General features: G+C 30.4%; 1 protein-coding gene across 1 annotated transcript in view; it reads right to left on the bottom strand.

Annotated features, from left to right (window-relative positions):
* Positions 1-4388: 4388 nt before the first annotated feature.
* The window catches only part of LOC108691071 (WD repeat-containing protein 19), an 8059-nt gene continuing 1179 nt past the window's right edge, over positions 4389-11268 (bottom strand). Inside the window, exons 3-19 of the mRNA XM_018198704.1 lie at positions 10532-10742; positions 10336-10448; positions 9834-10251; positions 9540-9770; positions 9218-9343; positions 8811-9108; positions 8547-8745; positions 8367-8464; positions 7953-8235; positions 7265-7743; positions 6867-7177; positions 6597-6746; positions 6214-6310; positions 5948-6154; positions 5565-5851; positions 5413-5489; positions 4389-4965 (exon numbers count right to left, since the gene is read on the bottom strand). Of these exons, the coding sequence (XP_018054193.1) occupies positions 4839-4965; positions 5413-5489; positions 5565-5851; positions 5948-6154; positions 6214-6310; positions 6597-6746; positions 6867-7177; positions 7265-7743; positions 7953-8235; positions 8367-8464; positions 8547-8745; positions 8811-9108; positions 9218-9343; positions 9540-9770; positions 9834-10251; positions 10336-10448; positions 10532-10742 (3712 nt within the window). The 3' untranslated portion in view covers positions 4389-4838. The remainder of the gene's footprint in view (positions 4966-5412; positions 5490-5564; positions 5852-5947; positions 6155-6213; positions 6311-6596; positions 6747-6866; positions 7178-7264; positions 7744-7952; positions 8236-8366; positions 8465-8546; positions 8746-8810; positions 9109-9217; positions 9344-9539; positions 9771-9833; positions 10252-10335; positions 10449-10531; positions 10743-11268) is intronic.

Genomic DNA, 11268 nt, shown 5'->3' with positions numbered 1-11268 from the left:
AAGTGAAATAGTATATTGATGGTTTACTTAAATCGACTATCTGAAATATCTCTTTTTGATAATACAAAAAAATGTTTCAAATGAAAGTGGAAGAATTTCAAGAAGTACATATTTTGGTTTTTTTTAGATGGAGGCATCAAAAAAATATGAAGGTTAGCTCTTTTTTAAATGAAATTATGATATGATTTTTTTTTACACAATATGATTCCTCTAATTATTCTGCATATAAAAGTATTAAGATAATATCAAAAAATCAATAGTTGACGAGATATTTTAAAAACACAAAGTGTAAAATATCTCGTAAACTATTAGTTTTTTGATATTACTACATTAATATTTTTATATGCAGAATAATTAGAGGAATTATATTGTGTAAAAAAAAGTCATACAATTCCACTTAAAAAAGTGAAGGTGACCTTCATATCTTTTCGACGCCTCCACCTAGAAAAAAAAAACAATGAATAAAATACGTTCAACATGAATAAAATACGTTCCCCTCGAAACCGTTCCAATTTCGCTTGAAACATTTTTTTGTATCATCAAAAATAAGCAAAATATTCAAGATGTTCGATTTAAATGGAGATTAATCCTGTTTATAAGAAGAAATTATATCTTTCTATAGTAGAATTTTGACAAAATTCTTTGTAGCCGAGCTCTGATACGGTTCCAAGTTCCAAGGACGATCGCGAGGAATGACAAGAAAGGCTGAAAAGATTTGTTCACATTGCTCTTCTTAAGCAGAACACAAGTCATCATGACAGCAAAAAAACATGACAATGTACTCCAAAATACTAAAAGTCACTTTTCAATCATTTTACGATTTATGATTCATTTTTAACGTTATTTTTTGTACTTGTTCTAGTTGGGTTCTTATACTTGAAATTTTCTTTTTTAACGTTAGAATATAAAATTTATCTCGTTTCAAGTATAAATATTTTTAAACATTTCAAAGGCAATGCCAATGAATCTACTTTTGTATGTCGCAGTCCGTATGACTTGTCGATTTGTATAAAAATTAGTTTTATAATTAGACCATAAATGAAACTTATAAATTAATTTATGAAATATAAATTAGTTTGCCGATTAATTCTTTGATTCATTAATTATATTTCACTAATTCGTTAATCAGTTCTAATTCCTTCTCTTCATCTCTTTCTATCTTCATCTATTCTTGTTTTTTAACTTTTTTTTCAATTTTAATAAACCATGTAGCTCACGACCGTAAGTTTTGCGATTCCTGCTTAGAGAATTTGTTATTAACAATTATTAATGTTAAGCACATTAATATATGTGTGTCATGATACTAGTAATATGGTATAATGTAACAAAAATGTAACAAAAAACTGAAACTTTGCATTCTCATCGTTGACGTAACTGACATCAATGTACACGTAGGACGTCATAACATGAATCTTCGCAGCTCCATAATTCAGCTTTTCGGGCATTCATTTCGACATTTCACTAAAATTTTTTTCCATTTAAAGTTTAAAGGAACTTCAAAATGTTTCCAGTCCAGATAAATTGAAACATCTATGTTATAATTTTGCATTCAACGATATAATAATCCCGTTTTCATTAATATAGATTAACTTCAATCTCGATTCAATTTATTCTTCATTTTTTTTAAATGCTTGCACCTAGAAAAATATAAAGACTAAATTGAATTAAAATTAATTTACATTGGTGGAACCGTGAATATATTATTTAAAAAATGAAAAATAAAGCTGAGATTAAAGTTAAATCTATATTGATTAAATCTATATTAGTAGAAATAATAATCTATATTGGTATAAATATATGTAATAATACAAATATGATGTTACATAATAGTTATATTGTTGAATGTTGTACTCTGGCGAAAATAAAAATCGGTGCGTCAAATGTAACAAAAAAGTAAATTAAATTTTTAAGGCCCAATTCCATAATTCACGGTTAACTCTTAACCAAAGTTCAACTCATTATCTCTTTTCAATTCTATAATTGGAAAGAGATGAGAAAGTTAAACCTCAATTAAGAGTTAACCGTAAGTTGTGAAAATGAGCCTAAGAGGCGAAAATTGAGACAATGAAAGATAAAAGAACGTTCAAATTTCGTTTATGCTTCTTTTTATTCTGTTTCCTTAGTTATATTTGATATTTAATTTATATTTCGATTTTTATTTTCGCCAGGGGAATTATAACATTGATGTTATCTTTAGTTGATATTGACTGGGTTGGTTATCGTATAATTGTATAATCATATCAACATCGAAGTATATATAATCTATACTTCTGTATAGTTGTACCCATTTGCCTTTCCACGAAGCCTAGAATGCCGAGTGTACCGTTTCTCACTTCCTCTCTCCTTGTCGAGCGAGAAACAGTTATGTCGCGACAGGAAAAAAAAAGATTACGAATCTCGATTGAGAAATTATCGTTTTTCTATTGTTCTATATAAAATTTCATATCAATAAAATTATATGTTTACGAGAATCAAGTACAATCAAAAATTTTCTCGTCTTGTTATCACACGTAGACTTTGTTTCATGGTTTTCGGTCATATATTGTCAGATATTTACATCCAGTAATTTACGAGAAGAAAAACGAAATAATTATGCGCGTCGATTCTTTAAAGTCATGCTACGCAAAGTCACGTGCTCTAGATATATCCCCCATGCATCTGCGCTGTCGCGATTAGGTTAGTCCCACTGCAATTATGACGGTCACGGGACCGAACGAATACTATTATGATTATAATAACATCCTCGATTTACTTTTACTCTCTTTTTTTTTACTTTACGTAACGCAAAACAACTCGCGAACTGGCAACTTTATCCATCTTAAAATTCTTATTGCAGATCGTATTTCCATACACAGCATAAAATATTTTATGTAAATTATTTTTTGGAATATTTCAATGAGAAGAAATATTACAGAAATATTTTGTAAACATTTGTAAAATATTTTAAAATATTGCACTAAAATATTTTACAAAAATATTTTAGAAATATTATACAAATATTATAAGAACAAGAATATTTCAAAACTTTAATTTCCTAGATATATTTGTATTTTAAACATTTTTCATGAAAAATTTTTGAAATATTTCTAATCTTGTAATAAAGTATTTTAGAAATATTTGTAAAATATTCACGCTTTGTGGGCAGTAATCACAATCGTTCTCTAGCAAAATAAATCACGAAAACATTCAAAATGACATTAAATAAATTATAAATGATTGAACTTTTGGTAAACGTTTTGGCATCAGTTTGATATTACAATTTGTGTTCTGCTTGGATTGATGCAATTTTATTCAAGATGTTATTCATTCTTGTCAATAATTGCTTTCCATTTACATCGATTCTTAGATAATTCTCACTTGTGAGAATTATCATAACTCAGTTGAATTCCTTTTATATTCTGACAAGTGAGATTTAATTGAGTTTTTGCCTATAATCTGCACAAGATCGAAACCGTATGCTTTAGTGAGTCTCGTAAACTTACTTTAAAAGTCAGGTTCGAACCTGTGTTGTCATGTATGATAACTTTTTATCAAACTAAGCAAATAATAACGTCATTAAGTATGAAATTTTCAGTTCATTTCAGACTCAGTTTCACTTGTGTATAAATGGAAAGCAATTAATATCTACCGAATCTATCTAAGCAGACTATTTACGTTTAACAAACATTTAGCTAAAATGTTTCTAATGGTATATAAAAATATTAAATGGACGTGTTAAATATACATTTGTTATAAAATCATCTAAAGTTCAGCGTGCGCACGTTTAAAAACAGCATTTTGAATGATTTTTATAGTTTAAAAAAATGTTAAATAGACATTACAAATGTCTTAAGCCTGTAGACTTATTTTCAGTCTTATCTCTTATCAATTTTATTCTTCTAATTCTTAGAACTAGAAAAAAAATAAAAAGCTAAATTGAGATTAAAGTTAATCTACACACACGCACGCACGCACGCACGCACGCACGCACGCACGCACGCACGCACGCACGCACGCACGCACGCACGCACGCACGCACGCACGCACGCACGCACGCACGCACACACATTAGTAGAAATTACACATTTAAACAATCTCTTCCTTTAATTTTTCTCAAAATGAAGTTTTTTTTATCGCTGCACTGCAGGACTTTTCCTTTTGCCAAATTTCAAACAAATACCTATTTTATTTTAAGTAGCAGAGAGTGTACATCAAATTTAATTCAACTATAAATATAATTTTCGGTTATAAAAATATAAACAAATAAAACTGGATTGTTCTTTACAAGTTCCTTTCGTCTTTCATTTTTTTCTTGCAGCATCCATTTGTATCTATCTTGTTTCAAATAAAAAACTGTGAAGAACAAATCTAATATTTTGTTTATACAGATTTGTTCAATATATCATATATTAGAATCAGTCATTTTATTTATGGCAATCATCTACATTAAAACGCAGTTGCGTAGCAAATGACAATAAGTTGTTTTATACATGTAATATATATAATCTACTTATATTCAGATAAATTGTACTTATAGTGGACGGCACTGTTGTATCGAGAATACTGACGCTTTGTCAATCGCTAAGTCGATAGAAATAGTTTATTTACTACCGTTATTGTTTATAGATAAAGGCATCGCTATCTATAAACTTAAACTCTTCTAATTACGTTGCGTTTGCCCGAGATAACGCGATAATAACAAGGCAGCTCTGATTCACGCAACATATGCAAATGTCTATATAAACTCTGTCTTTCTATTGTACTCCTAGTTTGTGAGCTATAGCTGCCTCTCGTACATTTATGTATTCTTAAATATATAAAAAGTTTATACATGTTTGAACTTTTATAATCTTACATGTTTAAGCCTTTATAATCACTTTCTCTTCTTGGTAATCGAGGTATGGACGGATATCAGTGACAGACGATACGGCTTCGGAATTAACTCTCTCTGAGCACATTGGACAAGTCTCCTCGGATTCCACAATTCTAGATATAACAAATTATATTGTAATAGATAATCTTAAATAGTATTTACATTCTTTTGTGATATCTTGGTGAAATTTTTTTTCAACATTTTTATAATAAATTTCAGAATTTTTCAGAATAATTTTATAACTTTTTAAAATATTTTTTTTCTAAATACTTTTTAAAAGTGTTTAAAATTCTTCATAAACGTAATTTCTAAAATGTTCCGAGATTTTTAAAATTTCTCCAATTTTTATAATTTTTGATAAAATTTGAAGGGATTTTTGAAAAAATTTAAAGAGTATTTTTTTCAGAAATTATAAAATGAAGAAATTCTAGAATATTTTAGAATTCACATATATAAATTCTAAAAAAAGATTTTCTCGAAAAGATATAGTACTTCTCTAAAAAATGTTTCAACTCACATAAAAATTCTGAAAAAAGTTTTTTTTTGATTAGAATATTTACCTTAGAAATTCACTTCTGATGGCTGGGAAATCACACTGGGGGCATACTGTAAAATCATCTTCCACGATGTGTCGTCCCTGCAACCAATGACGATAGAAACTTCACTGGTGTTTTTTTATTTTCGTTAATAAGTGACAATTAAAGAGCCTTACCGTTGCGATGCAAAAAGGTATGGTGTTTTTACACTTATCACAGGTTACTTCAGTCTCGGGAAGTCTACTTTTACAGTATGGACACGGAGTAAGAGGCTCATCCTCATTCTCGATATCCTTCGTTCTCGGCGGTTTTCTAACGATTGCCTCGATCTTCTTGCTATACTTCGCGTCGACTTGTCCCCGATATTCAGGGCGCATCAGCATCGCGGCAAAATTGAAAGCCGCGTTTTTTAAGCCCGCCCGATGACATTCTATTACGGTTGAAGTTAATATCGGTACAATATCTGAAATATATAATGTATTTATTGTATCATAAATTGATTTTCCGAATATTTTCATTCGCATTAATTACCGCGGACAGCGATTCTTGTTATACTAACGTGAAGGAAATTTTGATATATTATTGGCAACCCTTATAAGCATTCGGGCGCCTCGTAAATGATCGCTTCTCTTTACGTGCAATCTCACCAGAATATAGGAATGAAGGAGTCTTAAATTGGTTTGCATTTCCAAAGGTATCGTAATTTTATTTCTCTTCAATTCTTGGTACATACCGAACAAAACGTCATGAGCGTTTCTATAATTTCCTGCAATAAAAAATCCATAATTACAGCGCTACATTTTCGGTATGGGCATAAATACATACCATTAATTTGCTCCTCATTTGCAATTATAATCGCCGTTTTAGCCGCTTCTTTATATTGTTTCCTAGCCATATACAATCGAAATAAATATTTCGGATCCTAAATAGGAAATATAAACATATTAGAATTTGTATAACACTAGAAATAATATTTTTTACTCGCTAAAAAAATTAAGCGAATAAATTACTATAAAAATAAAGAAAATACTGAAAAACTGAAGATTTCATCAATATAAAAGATGTAATTATTAAAAAGTTAAAAAAAAAAATTCAGAATTCTATCTTTGTACAAAAATATAATATTTATCTAAAAAAATAGAAATGATCAATAATGACCATTTGATACTTCTTGTGTTTGTAAGCAACATCTACATAAATATAATAACCTTTGGTACTCCATCGCTACCTAATAAAAAATCTATCAATTGATTAGCTAATTTATCATCTTTAGAAGATGCGATAGCATCTATGGCGTAAGTAATTGCTCTATCGTCATCTGGAACTAATTGAGCAGCTTTTAATAAATGTCGCAAAGCCTAAAAAAAGAAATCCGTCAAAAACGTTGATACTGTATAAATAAAATCAATGTATTGGGAATGGAAACGAATTTTCCGGACAACCCAATATATAAATAAAACTTGATATTGCAAATTTACCTTCTGATATTCTTTAGCGTGGAAATAGTATTTTCCAGCTAAAAGATTATTTTTCTGAGACTCGAAATGCATTGCGAGGCTTCTAAAATCTTCTTTCCGGACATTAGTGTCATCGATCGTGTTTACCAAGATTTCTCCATACAATTCCATTTTGCCGTGCTGATTGGCCAATTGAAAGGCTTCATCGTGACAGTTTGATAGAATTAGGAATTTGATAGCTGAATTATAATCATTCATCTTTTGGAAATACTTTGCAATCATTTTTGCACCTTCTATGCTTTTAGTTTGTTGAACAACTTCAACACTACGAGCTGTAAAATAAAATAATATATAAAATAATTAAGCATGTCATTGGAATATTACTAATATATGTTATGAGCAAAACGAGATATATTTACCAGGATTATTTAAATGTTCCAAATTAATTCTGATTATATTATCGTAATCCTTGGCGGTTTCATATGCTTTGGCAGCTTCTTCATATTTACCCTCAGATTCTTTGGCTTTAGCGTATTGTATATTAATTTTTGCCGATGATATTTGCGGTAGGAGCTGTCCCACTTTGTGCCAATTTTTTAATTTTATATATGCAGAGGCAGCTTTGTCGAAGTATTCTGACTTTTCGTATAACTGCGCAGCTTCGCTGAATTGCTTCATTGATTCTAAAATCTCCGCACATTCTTTTCGTAGTAGCCTTGAGCTTTCGTTATCCATAGCTATTCCAACGCCTTTTCTGCTATCACCACATCTTATAGACATTCTCGCTATTCCCGCTAAACATTGAGTTCGATGATGAGGATTTTGCGCAGCCAAAGTGGACGTATTATAGTCGACTAGACCTCGTTCGTAATTTGTTAAAGCTTTTGGATAGTTTCCTCTGCACAAAGAGATATATTTAGTAATTCTTATATATTTGTAATATATATTTGTAATATAATAAATTTGTTATACATATTTTTATGAAATATTTTGTTAAAGATAAATAATTGGCTAATAATAAGTTGTAATCATTATATATTATCATCACATATAATCTAACTTTATTTTTAATGAAGTACTTAATGATACTAATTAAAAAAATCTTACGTAAACTCCAATTGTTGGGCGTACTCTCTGGCGATAAAAGGGATTTCGTCGGGTTTTAATTTTTGCGCCAAACTTAATGCTTGTTCCCACTGCATTAAATCTCTTCTCAGATACAAAGCCTGTACAGGCTCGGAAGATTGCAGAAAGTACTTTTCGGCTTCATTATAATTTCCTAATAATATACACGCGTGACCGCATAACAAAGCCAATTCATCTATATTTTCCATAGCTTGTAATGTCCACACCATTGCTGCATCTTCCATTTGCCGATATACGCGAATAGCTATGACATACGATCAATTCAATTAATATATTTAAATAATATAACATATTGTAATATATAAAATTAATGATTGTATAACATTAATTATACAACATCATAATTATATAACAATAATATAACATTACACTTACCAAATTCGACATTTAAATTTGCAATAGCGCTTTGTCCCAGTTTTAGCCATGTATCTTTGTCGTTCAATTTTTCGCAACTACTCCATGCTTGCTGAAATCTAAAAAATAATTCGAAAATAATTTCTTTTAAATATTTTATACACATTTCCCTACTTTCAAATTGGATTATGTAAAGCTTACCGTCTGCATAAAATTTGATTCTCAAAAATCTCATTAATTTTTTTTGATTCTACGATATTCCCTACTTCTTCGTGAGATGCTAATGTTAATTGTATTAATTTACTACCCATTGTACTCAGCGTTACTTCGCCAGAATACATTAGTAAAGGCACTGAATCCGATGGCAACTTGGTCGTATTTATTTTTATTATTTTGGTACCTGTTCATAATCAAGTATGTAAGACTTCATAATAATATGCATAACGCTCAATCAGGTCTACTTGCCTTCAATAAAGTATTTTACGAAAATATATGTTACAATAATGCTTTTGTTATACACTGCAAATATAGTACGTTCAAATATGTTCTGATCCCAGAGAATATCATCAATGTTATCAGGACAATCAGGCACAGCAATGGCCGTTTCGTTTATCGGATCAAATACATAAACATCCAACTTATTGTCAATGAAACACAATTGTACTCCATTCGCATCCAGATATAGCTCCTTTATTCCATTGTTATGTATAAATTCAGTACATTGATGAAACGTTTCCAAGCAAAAATATATAATGTGACCCATCTAAAAATTTAAAACTTATAATCATAAAATTTAAAATGTATAGTCAACATAGACGTATAGTCTTCTAACTTATAACATTATTCAAAATTATCTCATGATTCTAACTTACATCATTACCATAAACCAGAAAATCAGAGCAAAGTGCATGACACGTTATTCTACTGTGGGAAGAATTTGAATCTGGAAACATCTTTGTATCCTTTCCGCTATTTATTAGAGCCTGATCGGATTTAATCTGTGCATAAAGCAGAATTAACAAACCTGTCTTGTTTTTGAAATTTTTATCGAGTTGTCCGAAAAGTTCGTGCCGATTTTGAAGGAAAATTGAAACGCAGAGAGAAGATTTAAATTTTAGTATACATTTATTAAATTTAAATTTTTTGCGGCACTTCTGGACAACCCAATATTATTAATTAAAAATTTCTAATTACCGAATGCAATTGCAGTTTTCCATCGAATAGCGCTGATACATATGTCTCGTTCAAGTGTATACTATCTATCGTAGCCAAATAGTCCCTTTCGAAATGTATTTGATCGTAATGGCTTATAGACAAATCCCAGAAGAGTGCTCTATTATTTAATCCTACTGCTAAATGTATTGGTCCCACTGCTAATATTGCCGGTTCTATTATAGTATTGATTATTTGCGGACTCGGTTTGTCCTGAAAATATAATTTGTCCTGATAAAAAATGTCTACTCTATTATTATGCATTAACAAAGATACCTTGTCTAAAGTATAAAGATGTATAGCTACTTCCATTAGACTCGTTAGTAATGCTATTCTATTGCCGCAGACACTGGTTAATTTTGGAATCTCTATCAAATAAATTAAAATATTGCCAACGTAAGTTACAACTGCCAGCATCGTTCCATCCGTCGACCATTCGATATTGCTAATTCCATTCTCATTGATCACCGTGATCAACGTCTCGGTTTCCTCCAGATTCTGCAAACTATGTACTTTCAGCGTATTGTCGCCGCAAGTAGCCACTTTACCAATTGCTTGACTCAGCGCAATATCTGACAGAGAATCTCTATGATTCTTGATTTGAAACAATTCTTGACCAACTTCCTTTATATGTGTAGATATCGCTATAAAGAAACCAGCCTCGAATCCTACTAATATGTAACCGTCGCCATACCTATAAAGTGAATATGCATGTACATTATAATTGATATAATAAAGAGCTTATTAAAATTATTTGTTAATACTAGCAAATAATTACCACTTGTAAGTTACAATTAATCCATAACGTTTCTGAAATGCCAATTCGATAGGGTTTTCTGGGTCCAAAATATTGTACAAGAACAATGTCGTTTTACTAACAATAAGGGATACCTAAATATATTTTTGAATATATAAAAGTAACAGTATATAAATATTTTATAGATGTTTTTCATAGCGAGCGTTATAAAATATACCGTGTTTTCACCGCCTATCCTATGATCCATTTTCATCTCGCTAAATTGTATATGAGACGGATCGCCTTGAAGAGTTATCTCTCGACGAGTGTCTCCTTCACTCGTACTGATAGTCAAAACCTTGTCCTCACTTGCCAAGGCAAGAAGACCATCCATCGACCATGCGCCACATAAAATACGCTTTCTATGTTTTCCCAAAATAGGTATCCGCCTGTGTAACACAAAACATTTAAATGAAACAATTTTAAAATTTTTTACACATTGTGAATGCTTTCTAACAAAGATACAAATAACATAGTAATACAATAAATAAATAAATTAGAGATCCTATAACAAAGTCTGGCCATGAATGATTTTGTTAAAAATTTTAAGAGAGAAAAGAGTATGTATACTGTTCCTGTGTATATATAATGTGTTTGAAAAGTAATGATAAATCTTTCGCATAGGGGCAGAATGGATTAAACTGAGAAGAAAAGTTCTCTATCATTTTACAATATCCACGATGGTTAACAAATTAACTTATGAAAATAATTAAATTTGTTCAGCCTATTGCCAAATACAAGAGCGCGACAAGATAGAATCGCTCAGCGCGGTGAAGTTCGCATTTGTCGTTGCTAGACACGTTATTTACAAGCGGTAATTGCTGTCACTAGACATTACGTCTAGCGTTTTCAAACACCCTGTATATATTTTTTCACTTTAATTGTCTCACTCTGTAACTTAAGATTATAAAGTGA

This window comes from Atta colombica, unplaced genomic scaffold (genome assembly GCF_001594045.1).
Source record: "Atta colombica isolate Treedump-2 unplaced genomic scaffold, Acol1.0 scaffold383, whole genome shotgun sequence".
Lineage (NCBI taxonomy): Eukaryota > Metazoa > Arthropoda > Insecta > Hymenoptera > Formicidae > Atta > Atta colombica.
Note: the sequence above shows the minus strand (reverse complement) of the source record. Positions and strands in the feature narration are given on the sequence as shown.